Source organism: Mustela nivalis, assembly GCF_964662115.1.
Source record: "Mustela nivalis genome assembly, chromosome: 6".
NCBI classification, from domain to species: domain Eukaryota; kingdom Metazoa; phylum Chordata; class Mammalia; order Carnivora; family Mustelidae; genus Mustela; species Mustela nivalis.
The window spans coordinates 121409300-121429034 of NC_139025.1; the positions used below are offsets into that span (position 1 = coordinate 121409300).

Here is a 19735-nt window from a genome sequence, read left to right on the forward strand (position 1 = left end):
TATATTTATTGACATTATTAAAATTGCCTACAGCATTATAGAAAAAAGGTATGTTCAATAATAATAATTTCAATAATAAAATTGATTTTATTAATGAAATAATAAAATAATTTCAATAATAAAAATTAGATTAGCACTGTTTACTATTTCCTTATTAAAAGTCTATTAAAATATTTATAGTCTATTTGGTTATTCATAATTTAAAAAGGTTTTCAAAAAAAAAAAAATCACCCCATTTGAAAGACTGTAGGGAAGTAACATCTCCAAAATGACAACTTAGGAGAGCCCAGCATCTATAACCCCATAAAGATCAATAATCAACTATCCACAAACAAAAATAGCTCTATTAGAGAACTGAGGTCCACTTAAGAAACTCTAGTGACACAATGGAACAAAAGCCTGCAGATAACCACACAGAAGAAAGGAAAGGAAGACAAATTTGCTTGGTTCCATCATTCCACCCCTCAAACTATCATTACTTAGAGCCAGGAGGACATTTCCCAGGCCTTTCAAGTCACCACCTTAAGTTCCCGCTTCACTTCGACCCAACTAAGACTGTCAATGAGACAGCGGTGGTGAAGAACAGAGAACAAACACAGGGACTGCCAGTAGCAGCCACCCAGTAGGCGCAAGAGCAGTTCACAGTAATCTGCTCTGCGGACAAACCCAGCAGATTTTATTACCAAAGAAACCAATGGCTAGCCCCTGGAACCATGGAACCCCTGCAGATTCTGCCAGCTTTTGCCCTGCTGGTATTCACAGTCACTGATGCCAGCTACCTAAGTCCCTCCCCACTGTGTCTCCCACTGGAGCCCAGGAACTGCAGCTAGCCCTTTGGGCTATGCACAAGCATCACTAGTCTGATCCCCATCACTAGTCTCCACTACTATGTGTCTGTGGTGTAATCCAGCAGCCCCAGAATTATACACAGACAGCCAGGGCCCCCATGCTGCCAGTGAGTCCACAGCTGGCCCTAGGCCTTGTTGCTTGTCCTGGCTCCCACCACTACATGTGACCAGCCCCTCCCTACACAGGTACCTGCAGCTGGCACCTCCAAAAATATGTCCACTGGTTCTAGCCACCACAGCCACATACCCTGATCCCTAGTCACGGACCATGGAGATGTTGCTAAGAACCCAGCAGCTATGACAGCCACTTGTGGCAGTGCTTGCCACAGAATTCATAAAGAATCAGTGAAACATGATTCCACCAAAGGAACACAATAAACTTCTTGTAACTGGGCCCAAAGAAATGGAGATCCAGGATTTGTCCAACAAAGAATTCAAAATAATTGTTCTAAACATATTCTGAAAACTACAGGAGAATACAGACAAATAACGTCAGGGAAATTCTACAAGATAAAAATGAGGAGATCAGCAAAGATATAGGGGGAAAAAAGAACCAAAAACAAAACCACTGGAGCTGAAGAAGACAATGACTACAATGAAGAATTCAATGGAGAACTAGAGTAGCAGACTGACCAAGCAAAAGAGACAATCAGTGAGCTAGAAGATAAATAAATTGAAATTATCCAGAGAAGTTAAAATTAAAAAGAATGAAAAGGAATGAAGAAAACCTATGGAATTTATAGGACATTATTAAGGGAATTTAAGGGAAGTTATTATACTATAACGAGAGGGAGAAGGGAGTAGAAAGTTAGCTTATGGCCATAATACTGAGTTTACTTAAGGCAGTAATACCTGAGAATGTCCTAAAGTTGGGGAGAAATTTGGATCCCCAAATTCAACAAGCTAGCAGGTCATCCAAAAATTTTAATTTCAAACAAATTATAATAAAACTATCCAAGACAAATTATAATAAGACTGTCTAATGTCAAAGACAAACGGAATTTCAAAAACAGCAAGAAAAAAAAAAAATCTCTCATACAAGGGAACCTCCATGAGGCTACCAGTGGATTTTTCGGCAAAGATCTTGCAGGGGAGAAAGGAATGAGATGATATGCCTAAAGTACTAAAGCAAAACAAAGTAAAACAAAACAAAACAAAATAATGAAGAATACTTTACCGGGTAAAGCTTTCCTTCAGAAATGAAGGTATCACAAAGATTTTCCCTAGCAAACAAAAGCTGAGGGACTTCCTCATCAGCAGTCTGTCTTACAAGAAATGCTGAAGAGTTCCTCAAGCTGAAATTAAGGGACATAGATCAGTAATACGAAAAAAAATATAACACACTAATAAAGGTAAGTATATAGCCAAATTCAGAATACTCTGCAATACTGTTAATATGGTGGTGTGCTAAAGCTTAAAGGGAAAAATTTTTAAAAATAACTGTAACTTGGAGGACAAAGGGAGATGGAGAGGAGATGGGAGTTGAGGGAAATTGGAAGGGGAGGTGAACCATGAGAGACTATAGACTCTGAAAAACAATCTGAGGGTTTTGAAGGGGCGGGGGGCTGGGAGGTTGGGGGAACCAGGTGGTGGGTATTAAGGAGGGCACAGATTGCATGGAGCACTGGGTGTGGTGCAAAAACAATGAATTCTGTTATGCTGAAAAGAAATAAAGAAAAACAACTGTAACTATAATAATTCATTAATAGACACACAATATAAAAAGTGATCAGTTTTGACATTAAAAACATAAAAAGGGAGGAAGAAGAGGGTAGAGATTGTGTAGTGATTGAGGATAAATGTTATCAGCATAAAGTATGTTGTGATATATATAAGATGTTTTATGGAATCCTCATGTAAATATCAATTCATAAGGAAGAGAACAAGAGAGGAAGAAAGGAACGAGGGAAATACAAAACAATAAGAAAACAATTAATAAAATGATGCTAGTAAGTTCTTCCCTGTCAATAACTACTTAATGTAAATGGATTAAATTTTCCATTCAAAAGATATAGAGTGGCTGGATAGATAACAAAAGTAGACCCAATTACATGTGACCTACAATAGGTGCAGTGTACATTTAAGCATGTACATGGGCTCAAAGTGAATAGGTGAAAAAAGATATTCCATGCAAATGGAAACAAAAAGAGAATAGGAACAGCTATGCTTATATATAAAAAAAGAAAATAGATTTTAAGCTGAAAAAATGTAACAAGAGAAAAAGAAGGTTATTATATAATGATAAAGAGATCAAATCATCAAGAAAATAACAATCATAGATATATATGCACTCAACACTGGAAAACCTAACTGTAATACTAAATGTGAAACCTAAATCGAATACTAACAGATCTGAAAGGAGAAATATATAATAAAAAAAGTAGAGGACCCAATACCTCATTTTCAACAATGGATACATCATCCAGACAGAAAATCAATAAAGAAACCATGAATTTGAACTATACTTTAGACCAAATGGATCCAACAGACATAAATTATTATTTGCCAGCAACATGGACAAACTAGAAAAGATAAATAGATTCCTAGAAACATACAAACTACAAGACTGGATCAGAAATAAAGAAAATCTAAACAGATGAATAATGAGTGAGGAGAATGAATCAGGAATCAAAACCTCCAAAAAAGAAAATTCCGGGACCTGATGGTTTCAGTGGTGAAATCTGACAACATTAAAAGAAGAAGAAGCACCAATCCTTCTCAAACTCTTCCAAAAAATGAAGAGGAGAGAACACTCCAAAGTTCACCTTACAAGGCCAGCATTACCCTGATAGCAAGGCCGGACAATGGCACCATAAAAAAGGAGAAGAATCAATGAAACAAGATGGGATTGGGAGGGAGACAAACCATAAGTGACTCTTAGTCTCACAAAACAAACTGAGGGTTGCTGGGGGGAGGGTGGTTGGGAGAAGTGGGGTGGGGTTATAGACATTGGTGAGGGTATGTGCTTTGGTGAGTGCTGTGAAGTGTGTAAACCTGGCGATTCACAGACCTGTACCCCTGGGGATAAAATACATGTTTATAAAATAAAAAATAAAAAATAAAAAATTTTAAAAATAAAATAAATAAATAAAATGTTTAAGGAGGGAAAAGAAAAAAAAAGGAAAAGAGCAGATAAATGTCCCTGATGAATACAGATGCAAAAATTCACAACAAAACATTAATAAGTTCAACTCAACACTATATTAAAAGAACCATGGTATGGAACCACAAAAGATCCCAAACAGCCAAAGCAATCTTGAAAAGGAAAAGGAAAGCTGGAGGCATCACAATTCCAGACTTCAAGTTATATTACAAACCTGTAGCAATCAAAACAAGATGGTACTAGCACAAAAATAGACACATAGGTCATTAGAATAAAATAGAAAACCCAGAAATAAGCCTATGATTATATGGTCAATTAATCTTTAAAAACGTAGGAAAAAATATTCAATGTGAAAACGACTGTCTGTTCAACAAATTAATTGTGTTCAGAAAACTAGACAGCAACATGCAAAAGAACGAAGTGGACCACTTTCTTACACCATATACACAAATAAATTCAAAATGGATCAAAGACCTAAATGTGAGACCCAGGTCTCACATGGTTTACAGTTTCAGAACCATAAAAATCCTAGAATGGAACACAGGCACTAACTTCTCTGACATGAGCCAGGGCAACTTCTTTCTAGATATGTCTCCAAAGGCAAGGGAAACAAAAGCAAAAATAAACTACTTGGACTACATCAAAATGAAAACCTTCTGCAGAGCAAAAGAAACAATCAATAAAACTAAAAGATAATCTATATGATAAGATAAGATACTTGCAAATGACATATGAGTTAGTATCCAAAATATGTAAAGAACTTACAAAATTTAACACCCAAAAATGAATAATCCGATTAAAAATGAACCGAAGGAGAAAGGAAGACAATCAGATGGTGAACAGATACATGAAAGATGCCCAACATCACTGATCATCAGGAAAATACAAATTGAAACCACAACAAGATACCACCTCACACTTGTCAGAATGGCTAAACACTGCAACACAAGAGACAACAGGTGTTGGTGAGGATGTGGAGAAAGGGGAACCCTCCTGCACTGTCGGTAGGAATGCAAACTGGTTCACCCACTCTGGAAAACACTATGGAGTTTCCTCAAAAAGTTAAAACTGTCTTACCATCCAGCAATTGCACTACTGGATATTTACCCCCCAAACACAAAACCACTAATTCAAAGGGATACATGCACCCTGATGTTTACAGAAGCATTATCTACAATAGCCAAATTATGGACACACACACACACACACACACACGGATATTACTCAGCCATTAAAAATAATCAAATCCTGTCTTTTGTACTGACATGGATGGAGCTAGAGAGTATTATGTGAAGAAAACTAAGTCAGTCAGAGAAAGACAATACTACATGATTTCACTACTGTGGAATTTAGCAAACAAAACAAAGGAGTATAGGAGTAAAAAAAGAGAGAGGCAAACTAAGAAACAGATTCTTAACTATAGAGAACAAACTGATGGTTACCAGAGGGAAGTGTGGTGGGGAAATGGGTTAAATAGGTGATGAAGATTAAGGACAGCCCTTGTGATGAGCACTGGGTGATGTATGGAAGTGCTGAATCACTATATTCTACACCTGAAACTACTATAACACCATATGTTAACTAACTAGAATTTAAATAAAAACTAGAAAAAGAAGGTCAACACACCATGATCAAGCAGGATTTACTTCTGGGATTCAAGGATTTTTCAATATACACAAATCAATAAATATGAAACACCAAATTAATAGGATAATAAAGATAAAAATCATATGATCATCTCAATAGATGCAAAAAACTATCTGACAAACTACAACACCATTTCATGGTAAAAACAAATTTGGTATAAAAGAAACATAACAGGGGTGCCTGGGTGGCTCAGTGGGTTTAGCCTCTGCCTTCGGCTCAGGTCATGATCCCAGGGTCCTGGGATTGAACCTTGCATCGGGCTCCCTGCTCAGTGGGGAGTCTGCTTCCTCCTCTCTCTCTGCCGCCTGCCTCCCTTGCCTACTTGTGATCTCTGTTTGTCAAATAAATAAATAAAATCTTAAAAAAAAAAAAGAAACATAACATAAAGAAGTCATATGACAAGACCACAGCTAACATTATACTCAATGGTGGAAGTTTTTAAGTTTTTCCTCTAAGATCAGTCTCACCTCTCCTACTCTAACATAGTACTGGAGTGCTGGCCAGAGCAATCAGTGAAGAAAAGAAATAAAAGGTATCCAAATTGGAAATAAATAAGTATAACTCCTCTTTGTTTGCAGATTATAGGATCTTATATAGACAGAATCTTAAAGACTCAACCAAGAAACTGTCATAATTAACAAAATTGCAGAATACCACACCAACACGCAGAAATTAGTTGTGTTTCACTACACTAACAATGAGGCATTTGAAAATGAAATAACAATAGAAGACTTAAAAATGAATTTAACTAAGTATATTAAAGATGAAAACTACATGACTTTGGTGAAAGAAATTGAATGAAGAAAATACAAACAAACACAAATCCTGTGTTCATGGATCAGAAGAATCAACCATGTGAAAATGTCCATATTACTGAAAGCCATCTATATGTTCAGTGTAATCCCTACCAGAATTCTAATGGACTTGTTCACAGAAGTAGAAAAAACAATCCTAAAATTCCTATGGAACCACCAAAGACTCTAAACAGCCAAAGCTGTCCTTAGAAAGAAGAACAGAGCTAGAGGATCACACTTCCAGATTTCAACTATATTGTGAAGCTGCTGTAATCAAAGCACTAGGCTATACTCACTTAAATATAAACACATAGACCAATGGAACAGAATCAAGAGCCCAGAAAGAAATTCTCATATATACAATCAACTAACGTTTGACAAAGGAGTTAAACAAGCTCATTGGGAAAAGAATAGTCTCTTCAATTGTGTTGGGAAAAATGGGCAACTACAGGTAAACAAATGAAATTGGAACCCATCTTATATCGCTCACAAAAAAATAACTTGAAATGGATTAAAGGCTTAAACATAAGACCTGAAACCATAAAACTCCTAGAAGAAAACACATGGGAAAAGCTCCTTGGCACTGGTCTTGGCAACGATATTTTGGCAACAAACAGCACCAGCAACAAAAGCAAAAATTAAGAAGTGTACTATAGTAACTAAACCTGTCAGGATGGCTATTATCAGAAAGATAAGAGATAAAAACTGTTGACAAGGATGTAGAGAAAAGTGAACTCTTGTGAATTGTTAGTGGGAATGCAAATTGGTACAGCCACTATGGAAACAGTGTAGAGGTTTCTCAAAAAAAAAAAAAAATAGAACTACCATATGATCCCATAACCACACTTCTCAGCATATAGCCAAAGGAAATAACACTAAGATCTCAAGGAGACATCAGCATTCCCATATTCAGTGCAGCATTATTCACAATAGTCAAGAAACTTGGCAGCTATCCAGGTGCTCTGCTGTGGATGAATGGATAAAGACAATGTGGTATATTTATAGAATGGAGTATTATTCAACTATAAGAAAAATGGAAATCATGCCACTTGCAGTAATCATAAATGAACTTTGAGGGCATTATGTTACATGTTACAAGTCAGAGAAGACACACTATATGATACCACTCAAATGCATAAGATATCTAAAAAATCTGAACTCATAGAGAATAGGTTGATGGTTGCCAGGGGCTGACAGGTGTGGGGAAGGGGAAGATTTGGTCAAAAGTATAAACTTATAAGATGATTATGTTCTGGAAATCTAATGTATAGTATAATTATTAATCTAATAATACTGTATTATATACTTGAAAGTTGCTAAGAGAGTACATCTTCAGTGTTCTCATCAAAAAGAAAAAAAAGGTAATACTTCAACTATCCTTAAACTATTTTAAAATATTTTTGAAGTCTGAGGATTCCCAGCATCCTTGGACCACTGTTTTTTATTCATTCCTATTGGCTTATGGTGCTTTGCACATCATAAGCCAATAAGGGCCAGTGGATAAAGATGACCACTAAAAACTGTTTTTGCTTCTCTTAAACCAGGCTGACTGCAATGGAACTTTCTGTGATAACCTAAATGTCCTCTATCTGTTCTGTCCAATACTGAAGCCACTCCACAACTAGCCACTGGCCTCTTGACATAGGCTAATACAACTAAGGAACAGAATTTCAATTTGTTTTTTTAAGGGAGAGTTTATGGTTTGTTTGTTTGTTTGTTTTTTATTTGACAGGGAGAAAGAGAGAGAGCACAAGCAGGCAGAGTAGCTTGGAAGAGGGAGAGGAAGAGGGAGATGCAGGCTCCCTGCAGAGTAAGAAGCCTCATATGGGCATGATTCCAGGACCCTGGGATCATGGCCTAAGATGAAGGCAGTTGCTTAAGCAACTGAGCCACCCAGGTGCCCCTCAAATTTGATTTAACTTTAACATGCCATATGTGTGTATAGGCTACTGTATTGAACAACATAGATTATAGGAAAGACAAAAACAAAAACTCATGATTCCAGACTTACCTAGGAAATATTTTAAGTGTGGAGGACTCTACCACTTTTTTCCTTCTTTTCCATAAGCATCACTTTTCCTTTCTTTCCATACACATCAGACAAATTCATTATTTTCAGGGCAAATACAGAAAGCCTCACTGCATTGGCCACATTACCAAGACAATAACTCCTCTAAATTTAATATGACCCAAGACACTTGTCTAATATTTATAGATCATCTCAAACTCAAAGCATGGAGAGAGTGAGCATGAGATGAGATGACCAATTTCAGCATTCGTTGACCATAATCCTAGCTGATAAGAGGAGAGCTGGTTATTCACTTTTTCCAGATGAAGGGAGGGAAGGACCTTTTCAGCACCCCCTTGAACATGTAAGTCAGCACTCTGGTGACACAATGGCTTGGTGGTAGTTTCAAGCTGATTATACACTGGGGAAAGTGTGGGGCTAAGGATGGATTTCTTGGCTCTGAGCATCCTCAGATCTGTTGCAGATATGCCAACTTCATTTCCATGCAACTCACTCCAGAAATGCAGCAGGTGCCCCCTTCCCTGCCCTGAAAGTGTTTTAGTAAAACCAGTGCTTTACTTGAATCTGGTAAAGCAGGGTCAGAAATGCTCTCTATCCTAAGTTGGCATAGCACCACCTGGTGGACATTATTTTCACCTGTGTTGGCAAAAAGGCGTGCATAGCTTCCTATTGTATACTTCTTAGATAAGATATTATATCAAAATAGATATAGGAGGATGGATTTGGCATTTGGGCTCTAGTGATAGTCTAATTCCTCATCTGGGCATAACGATATGCCCTCATATGGGCATAATGATGGTAATAAATTCTTAAGGTTTTAAGAAATTACGTTTCTGGAGCACCCAGCATACAATAAAGGCCACACGTTTCTGAAAAGTAATTAGCAGATCATCTTAAATGGTTCTTTCTTTTCAGACATTAACTTTGTGAGGCTGGGGGCCTGGGGCTGGGGGGCCCTGGAGCAAAGACCCTAGCCAGCAGCTTCCTGGAGGTTTCCACCCAGAACTTGCAACCATCATCTCCAAAGAGCAGTCACTAGAGATTCCTGGAAACCTTTTGAAGACATGGCCCCAAGCTTGTAGGTGGCTCATTTCCAAGAAGGTCCCTGCCTGGACAGGAAAGTGAAGAGCTGACCAGGAGCCTGGCTTCTCTCTTACTAGTAGAGAATATCTTACAGCCTCTGTGGGGTCAGGACCTCAGAAGACAAAAATGTGCTGTAGATGGCCCATTTGCAAAAGATGAAGTGTCCTTCATGAAATGTGTGCCTAATAGTCCAAAAGTCCAGACTGACCAGACTGAACTGACCCAGGATTATTCCAGTCATGTTTTCAAACCAAATATGCAATAAGTATGCATTAAAATATCCTCATTTGTATCCCACAAATACAAATTGTTAGCCAAACATCGACTCTAGTCTTTATAAACTGGTGGAAATCTATGCACTGAGCATGTTTGTTAAAAAGAAATTCTGCAGGTGTCCTGTCTCAATCCCTCAAACTAAGGTCTGAGAAGTGGGAGGGCCCAGGCTAAGAGAAGGCAGTGCCATGCATTCCATTACCACTGTCCCTGCATAAATATGTAGGACATTCCTCTTGAGGGCCAGCCCAGGTGCCAGGTGCAGGGAATGAGATTACTCATGGTGCCCCAAAACACAGAGGACCCACAGGTGAGTCAGGGTGCAATAGACTGATGGAGAACAGGAGATGTCGGGGAGAAGTCCTGGGGAAGTCTTGGTTTTCGATGGCTAAGGAAACTGAGGGAGGGTGTGGATGTGTGTGTAATGGAGATCAGAGTGGCGGTGTGGTCTAGGTTAGGTTGCGTGTCCCCAAATTTAGATTCTTCTTAGTCAAGACAGTGCACATGCTATCCTGTGGGAGTCGTTTCCCAAAGGGAAAGAAGAAAGCCCATGTTACTAGAAATCTCAGGATGAGTCAACTTTTAGACAGTGGCTACCAATAACATCTTGTGTAGCAAAAAAGGGGAACACTCCATCTTCGTCTTTGCATTTAAAGTGTGAAGACGGAAGTAATAGACAGGATTTCCACTCCCACTCCTGGTGAAAAGGAAATTGCTAGTTTTTCTAAAGAACAATTTGGAAGTGGGTATCAGAAGTCTCACCTTTTGGTCAGTTATTGGAATTTATCCCAAATATATAATTATGAGTTTGCATGGCAATGTTGCTTATGACAGGAAAAATGGAAAGGACGTGAATTTTTGAAAAATGGAAAGGACGTGAATTTTTGTTAAGACACTATATAATGACAGGATATCCACATGATGGAACGTGATGGACCATGACATTTCAGAATGAAATGATGGGGGGGTGAGGCAGAGTTTTTAATATATTTTAAATTATAAAAACTATTTACAAAAAACTTGTCAGAGAGTGAGACCACTCAAAAGCTATAGGAGAGTACGTGTGCAGACATACACTGATATACACACAAAACACATGTACATGATACACACCAAACTTTAAACACTGATTCCCTTTGGTCTGAGTGTTATAGCTGTATTCCATACTTGGTGATTTTCCATGTTTTACAAATTCCTAATTCACGTTTTGGTCCTTGTCATTAAAATAAAGATTATCTTAAATATTGCAATATTTAGCCAGCATATCTGTTGGCATCATAAAAGACATTTTTATCTACACATTGGTGTGTGTATATGTGTGTGTAAATACAGATATATAAGGGTACATATACATATCAGTGCACTGTTAAAAAATTCTACTTATAAATGTATAATTTCCTTTAGATATGTTATCCACAAGTCAAACACGTATAATATACATATAACTTCCTTCAAATTATTGGTCTTCTAACTTTAACAGATGCTGCCAATTACTATGCAAAAATGTGACTATGCTGCCTCCCAGTGGCCATTCCAGGAATCAAAGTATCTACTACCAGTTTTCAAACAAATTCTCAGACCCTACAGCTATACTGCTTAGTAAGAAAAGAAACACAACAAAAATGGTTCTAAAAGATAAAATGACCAAGGACTCATGACTACTAAGTGAAAGAGTCAGGACTTGAACTTAAATCAGTCTAACCCTAAAGTCCATGCTCTTTTCACTACATCATAGTTCTATTCAAAGCAAGGCTTTCCACTGATGAAAATCTAAATGGGGTGTAAGCAATGATAAAGATACACATTTCTATTAAGAAAAGTGCCAAAAGCACATGCAATAAAAATTCTTATGAGATCTGTATGTGCAGGAAACTTTTAGAAGAGTGTTATTTCAGGGAACAGATGATAGATCTTCCATAATTCATGTGAAGAAGTATTTAAAAACAATTGTAATAACTAAATTTAAAAGTTCTGTATTTGCTTGGTAGGAAAAGAACAGTGTTTTTTTTTTTTTAAGTGAAGAGATGTGTTTGCCATTTTTATTTATTTATTTTATTTTATTTTATTTTTGTGTTTGCCATTTTTATTTTATTTTATTTTTTTTTAAAGATTTTATTTATTTATTTGACAGAGAGAAATCACAAGTAGGCAGAGAGGCAGGCAGAGAGAGAGAGGAGGAAGCAGGCTCCCTGCTGAGCAGAGAGCCCGATGCGGAACTCGATCCCAGGACCCTGAGATCATGACCTGAGCCGAAGGCAGCGGCTTAACCACTGAGCCACCCAGGCGCCCTGTGTTTGCCATTTTTAAATGCATTCAGAGTAGTATTTAAAAACACACATAATAAAGGTGTTTATAAAAGTTGAAAAAAATGCCTTTTTCATATAAAAATAGCACAGGCAAATATGTAGTGTGTGAAAGTGACAATGTGGAGTGGCATGCAGTACATGACTCTGTCCAGTACTTTTACTATGTACAGTGCATTCTATGACCCTTGCAGTGGTCCAAAGGAAGTGCAAAATATTTGCCCAGATGTCTCTATGACAGGCCTTTTGCAGGGTGATCTTGGATAGAACGGTATTCAGGTTTTCTGAGACAGGCAAGATCATGTGGTCCTAGTAGAGCCTGCCTTCTAATAAATTCTTTCTTGCCTATTGTGGCTTCCATCACAAGAAAATAAGAGAGACTTGCTTTTCTGCCAGAGGCACAAAGACCAGGGAACTATGCCCTAAAGTGGTCATCACTGTGGGTCTCACAAGAGTTTTCACCATTAGAAGATGGGGGGAATGTGGAGATGAGAGGAAGGCATTGTCTCCCAGTTCACACGTTCATAAAGGAAAATGGATCATCAGATTTGGCATGTTCCCTGAGAGATATGGTCATCCTATACTGCATGGGTTTGCCTGGGTGTGGAATTGGGACCTCCCGCTATGTGATGACAACCACAAGTTCTACCCAGGAATAAAAGGGAAAAAAAAATAGCAAGGCTGACCAGAAGGACAAGTCCTTTGGTCCCTGGATGGACTGATGTCGAGCTCTGGGCTCTGTACCCCCTTTCTCCAGTCCTGCAAGGGAAGGCCCAGGAAATTGCCATGTTAGGGTTCCCTTTGAGGTTTCCTGGCCACTTGTCTAACGTTTAAAGCACAACTCTGGGGACAGTTCTGTAAAATGTATCCCTCTGTTTGTTTAAAGACTGTCCTCAACAAATTGTTCAGTACTCTATATGTATCCTCTTCTTGAGGGCCCAACCAGAAATGTTTGTTGTTCTCCATGGAATTATCCTGAGCAGCTGATGATTTTTACCTTTATATCCTATAAGCAGATGCCCCATTGGTGGTTGAAAGTTCTTCAGAATCAAAATTGGTAATGACTTCCAGGCAAGCACCTAAGACTTTCTGGCAGACCTTTAGGAACAAATGTTCCCTTGGCTTTTTTGGAATCACCTATTTAAAGAATTCCATCTTAAGAACTGTGTGTATCTTTGAATGTTACTTCATATGATCTCTGGGGCATGGCAGGGATTTTACACCAATAAACGCCATCCATGTACCATGATCTTTACAGAGTTACTTTTAGAAGCTGATAACAGTATTTTATTAGACATTTGTCTCAGAGCATCACATGAACCCTAGTTTGTTCTACACTTTCATATTTCATCTTTTTCATTAGGTCCAAGGTCTGGATAAAAATATAAAAATCGGGGAGCCTATTTGGCTCAGTCAGTCAGTTAAGCCTCTCACTCTTAGTTTTGGCTCAGGTCATGATCTCAGGGTCACGAGATCAAGCTCTGTTGCTGGGTGTGGAGTCTACTTAAGAGTCTCTCTCTCCTCTTCCCTCTTCCTTCCGCCTGCCCCCGCATATTCATGCTCTCTCTTTAAAAAAAAAAAAAAATGCAAAAACATAGTTTTAGTTGGAAAATGTGAATTTTTCAGATTCCTTTAAATGATTGGTATCACAAGTAACATATTAATAGAAATCTTTGTACCTAAAGCTTAGTCTATATTCTTACTTATTCCCTTAATATGGATGTTACGTGGGAATTACCACATCTAAGTATACCATTGTTTTTGTAAGGCTTGACAGGAGTGACCCAAATGCTAAACAGAAAGGCTCTAACACTGACAGGGTGGGGCAGCTGGGACACCAACGGCTGTGTGATTTGTCCTATCACACTGTCTTTGCTACATCAGTAGGTAAAATGGTATCAAATTATAGCTATAGTTCTATCACATAAAGTTCATAACCCTTTCAAGTGAAACTACGTGCACTTTCCAAATGTATATGACTGAAAGAGAAAACTCATTATCAACTTCGCAAATCATTAGCATACATCCTCTGCATAAACAAGGAAAAGTTACTGCTGACAAGCTGCTCTGGTTCTCATCATCTTCCTTTTGGGCATAATATTTGACAAGAATAAGAAAAAAAGCTAGGATATGTCTAGTAATGCTGTGTCCTTCAATTTTCAAGTGTGGTGGATTAAACAAGAAAATTGGTTATACCTGAATTCAAATTCCCAATGCTTTTCTCACTAGCTGTATGATCTTGGGCTGATTACCAAATCTCTCAGAGCCTCATTCTCTTTGTTGGTTAATGCAAATGATATCACATAGTGGCCAGGCTGTTTGGGAAGTTGCCAGGTATATAGACACTCAGTAAGAGGAACCTCTGCTATCCCTTCCCCTTCTAAACAAGGGGCCTACCTAGCCCTGGCCAAGCAATCATGCACCAAGATTAAAGCATCCCACTGTCTTGGGCCTAATTACACTTGCTCAGTGTTAGAAACCAGATGTGAATCAAGGTCAATAATCTGTGAGGATCAGGAGCAGGCTCACATGGGGTCCCCACATTAATGGCATCCAATCATTCATCCCACCCAGCATCTTCTAAGACCTGGGACTCTCCACACCCGGTCTCTGTTCACAAGGCTGAACAAAGTGCCCTTGGATTCACTGCATAGACTGACTCTCTTTAACAAGAATGATGTCCAAGGACTAATTTTCTACACTTGAGATATTTCGTAGCTTTTCCACATACTTCTCTCCATGGAGAACAGGCTGCCCCATGGCACTGATGTTCACAATTTATGTTTCCATTCATGGTCAAAACATGTTCAAGATCAATGTAGGGAAAAGAAGAGTGAAAAATAGTGCAAAATGCTGAGGTGTGTATTATAGGATCATTTATCAGAATCCTTATGGGGCTGTTACAAGAAAAGTCGAGATCTATTGTCAAATAGGTTTGGGGCACAATATGTCAAAACATTCCTCGGAACATATGTTAGGGCATGAACCTCAGAAGATGCAGCATCAGTGTTATTTCCACTATGATTATTTCTTTCAAACATCGTTTATTGTAAAGAACTATAAGTTTGATGGAGAGAGAAATTCCAATAATGTTTATATAAATACATGTTGTTTCTTTTTATTTTTTTATTTTTTTTTTTAAGATTTTATTTTTTTATTTGACAGAGAGAGATCACAAGTAGGCAGAGAAGCAGGCAGAGAGAGAGAGGAGGAAGCAGGCTCCCTGTGGAGCAGAGAGCCTGATGCGGGACTCGATCCCAGGACCCTGAGATCATGACCTGAGCCGAAGGCAGTGGCTTAACCCACTGAGCCACCCAGGCGCCCCATGTTGTTTCTTTTTAAAAATTTAACTTAGATTTAGTGCTTTTTTAATTTTTTAATTAAAAAAAAATTTTTTTTTTTTTTTGAAAAATACTTAGGCCCACCATGGAACCTGAAAAGCTATAAAGGAGCCTTTCTCGCCAGTCGATGTATTGATTTACTCGAAGGCAATGAATATTCAGAATTTAAAAATGACTACTGATCATTTTAAAATAGAAATACTAAAATTTAACCTCGGCATTGGAATGTTTGCAAAACATGTGAGAAACGGGCTTTTAAAAAAATTTATAGGGTGCACAGCTTCAATAAAAACAATTCTCCTTGAAGAGAATTTTCCCTAACTTACATCATCTACGTCACTGTTCCAAAGACGCTTTCTATCTGGAGCCAACAAGTACAGATAGCAAACACACGGGCCTACTGCAGCTCAGGGAAATAATCTGCATGGACATCAGTACGGACAGGTGAAAAGGCAAAAACTATCGCAAACATGCAGGTGCTCACACACACAAAACAATATTTGTACCCATTAAGCTGTAGGATCCCCCAAGGGTAGGACAGGTGGCGGCAAGGACCCCGCGCTGCACCCCTGGCCAGGCACTGTTGGCAGCCCCACCTCTGCCGCTTTGTGCCCGCTTTGTGCGCACTGCGCGCGCGGCTGCCCTGGGCCCTGTGTGCGCACTGCGCGCGCGGCTGCCCTGGGCCCTGTGTGCGCACTGCGCGCGCGGCTGCCCTGGGCCCTGTGTGCGCACTGCGCGCGCGGCTGCCCTGGGCCCTGTGTGCGCGCTGCGCTGCGCCGTCTCCCGGCAGCTGCAGGTACTCACCGCATGGTGTAGAGCAGCGTGCCGTCGTCCTCCAGCCTCAGCAGCTTGTTGGGTGTAGTCATGTTGTGGGCGATGGACTTTTTCCCGTTGTGGAAGAATGTGTCTGGGGTCCAGATTTTGCTGGCAAGAAGATTGTTGAGAGGGAGGCGCTGCATGGGCCCTTTGAACCGAAGCCTTTCATCCTTCCAGCTTTGTCGGAAAAACACATCTATGGTATATTCCTAACGCAAAGGAAGGCAACCGGGTGACCTGTCAGTAGAGAAGGCCCTTTGGGGAGTTGTTTGCAGTGCTTATTTAGAACGGTCTGGGCGGGGCCATGCACTGGGACCTACCATTTCTGTGTCGGACACCGGGCCAAAGCTGGTGACGTAGATGTCCGTCCTCACTTGAGTGATTCGTTCTGAAACACAGACACAGGTTCTTGCCTGGGCACGGAGCTCCCACGGATCCGCCCGTCACAGTGTCGTTATGTCCTTAACCTAGGAACCAATCTCACTCTTGGCAATCACAGGGCTTTAATAATGTGTTTGTTGAATTTGGAAAAAACACCAAAGGAAGCCAAACTGCTCCAAACTACAGTAGGAAAATAAAATGCCCATCGTGTAAGGAAAGAGTATTGGCTCTCATTGTACTTCTTGCCCGGTGAAGATCAGTCAGGAACAGAGAAGAAAGGGGCCCTGGCTATGGGACCTGGGGTGGCCTTTAGTTTTCCTCCTCCTTAAGCCTGGAACAGTACTCCCAATCTCACATTGTGTAACCCGCTATCCCACACCTTTTAAAAGGGTTAGGCAGTTCTGATGAGGGGATTAAGATCTGAAAGAATGTCAGCTCCAGACTACAGCAGTGGGTGGTTTTGGAAAAGGCTGTATGAGAACATGTCCACAGTGTAGCTTGGGACAGGACTGCTTGAGAAGACCCATCTCACCTTATGTTGCATTTTGAATTGTTTAGAAATTTCTATCACGACAGACTATTGTATCAGTTACAATTATTGAAATTTATAGAGCAATAAAAGTAGCTAATAATATTGAGGGTGAAAAGTGTGTGCTCCTTGGGCATCACCCAGGCCCTGTGGTCATGAATGGGAACCGTTAACAGTATACTACAGTTCACTATAAATACTGCCATGCCATTGGTAGCATTGCTGAGTCACAGCTAGGGGGCTGGCGGGGTGACGAGGGGGACCTTTTTCTCTGGACATCTCCCTGCATGGTAATCATAGATGTGCATGGTGTGTAGTTATGTATGTGCAGGTGTTAGCATGATGTGTGTACTTTTGATGCCCACTGAGATGCCAGCCCCAGTAGTCAGCCCCTTTGGCTCTCTGTGGTGTTCTCAGGATCCTGTGCCACAGAAGTGTGCCACATACTGGGTGGAGGAGAAAATACTGTATAGCAGCAACTCACTGGATCGCTGCATAGTTTGATCCTTGTGGATGTGGTCAAAGAGACAGGGGCTTCTGGACATAAGAGGCCCAGGGGCGTAAGTCAGACGGTGGAGTAAGACGGTGTCAAGGAGGCTTTGTGGACTTTTCCTGCCCAAAATGTAGTGAATGGCAATTCATGCTTTAAGTGAATCTCCCTGTTAAAAATGCAATAATGGAAAAGAACTTTTTCCTCTAAGAATGTAGTTGCTAGAGGGTCTCTAACTTACCTAATGGAGCAAGTTCAAATGCACCACATCTAAATCAGCTACAGCCAAGGGCACTGCATACGCCTGGAGACAGCACATGAGACTCAGCACAAAATTAAGCTGTTCTAATTGTGCCCTGAAAACATCTTTTGCTCACCACTTATTTTTATCAACTTCCATGGGGTTAAAGTAAATATAATTATTATGGTCCTAGTGAAAAAATTAAACATAATATATGAAGATATAAAGAGCAATTGCATTAAACAATGGATTGTGGAAAGGATTTGCAAAAAGGATTTGCATCAATATGAGAGTAGGAAGTTGATTATGCATTATTTCTTAGCATAAGGTAATTCTGGCTTTAGTAACACAGAGGAACTGTTTCCTCCCTAAGTGAAGCAGAATGGGTAGATTATCTGAAGAAAAGGGAGTTTGCAGAGAAACCACATCCCCCAGCTTTTTGTACCTGGGGAATGACAGCAAAGAATACTGGGAGCCTTTGCAACAACCATCAGTGCAAACTCCTGGCAAGGAAGCTCTTGAACGAATGGTCTGCATCACAGCAGATGTGAGTTTGAGGCCAAGTTTAGTGGGCTGCAGCAGAGGAGAACCTACTCACCTCCAAGGCCAGGCCGCAGTCTATTGTCATAGCCATCCAAAAGCCCATCCAAGATCCTGGTAAATATTGTGATGTTGTCATTGGTCTCATCTTTTACTGAACTGGTTGGCATCTGTGAAAAGCTTTTTAACAGAGAAGCAAGAATTCAAACATGCATTAAATATTTTTTACAAATTCTTCTCAAAATACAGAAACCAGAAAACGATAGGGCAACTTGCCTTGGAGGGAGGGCACCTGAAAAACATCTCCTCTATTAATTTAGGCTATTGTTTTTCACAGACAAGCCTGAATTCTGGACTTTCCGTAGAGTGTGCTGGTTCTGGGCTGGTCACCCATCAACAGAACATGATGCTCAAAACCATCTCTGCCTGATTCTGAGGCACAGTTTCTATTAGGATTATAGACATTTTTAAAACTTAGACTAGCAGTGCCTAATCCACTCTTAGGAGAGTTCAGATGTTTGGTTTAAACACAGAAAAAATGAGTTTTCATATTGTTAATGAATCACCTGTAATGAGCAGTGGAGTGTGGAAAAGATGTTCAAAATGATGCAATTCGAAAGACTGGTGGGCCCAAATTTCACTGCATCCCTAATTGGGAGCATTTGTGCCATGAGCAGAATGCCAGAATTAGAGCATATGGTGACAGAAACAATCAAGTTTTTGAAATGTCTCTGGGCTTCCTCACTCATCGGCACTGCTTGTTGCTGGCACATTCAGCTCCAGCCAAGGCACATGACCCAGGGTACATGAATTACAAAGACCGGACTGAAAACCCACCTCAGGGTTTACTCAGCATCACCTCAGATCAGGGACTCAGGGAGCACAGTATTCTGAATGACCCAGCATATCAGACTTAGAGCAAAACCCCAAGAAGAGTAGGCTAAATCTTCAAAGAAAAACCTAGAACAGTCCTGGATTTTCCAATTCAGTGCATTTATCCAGGTTCCAAACATTTGTGTGGATGATCTGGAGCAGATGGAAATGAGCAACTGCCTCAAGCAGACATGGGCAAACTGAGGAAATTATTTGGGAGGGAAAGAACACCCTAAGTCTAGAAGAAGGTAGTACAGCTCGGGAACATGGATTCCACCGCAGGTTTCTATGGCTGCTTTCAAATGTTGCAAAAAAGCAAGATGTTTGGAATTACCAAGACCTCGACCTACACATATAGCTTGGCTTTGGGTAGAACTTATGCTGCTGAAAGCCAGCTGTGGGTCCCTGGAAGTTAGCACCCTGGGCACTTGGGAGAAGAACACG

The 19735-nt window shown here is 39.8% G+C and overlaps 1 protein-coding gene across 5 annotated transcripts in view; it reads right to left on the reverse strand.

The window, feature by feature from the left end:
- Window positions 1-19735, reverse strand: part of GABRA5 (gamma-aminobutyric acid type A receptor subunit alpha5) — an 84122-nt gene that overhangs the window by 51438 nt on the left and 12949 nt on the right. For all 5 annotated transcript variants that reach the window (XM_082736020.1, XM_082736021.1, XM_082736019.1 and 2 more), the window contains 3 exons: window positions 18477-18598; window positions 16558-16625; window positions 16226-16446 (listed from right to left, as the gene is read on the reverse strand). In XM_082736020.1, coding sequence (XP_082592146.1) covers window positions 16226-16446; window positions 16558-16625; window positions 18477-18598 — 411 coding nt within the window. The remainder of the gene's footprint in view (window positions 1-16225; window positions 16447-16557; window positions 16626-18476; window positions 18599-19735) is intronic.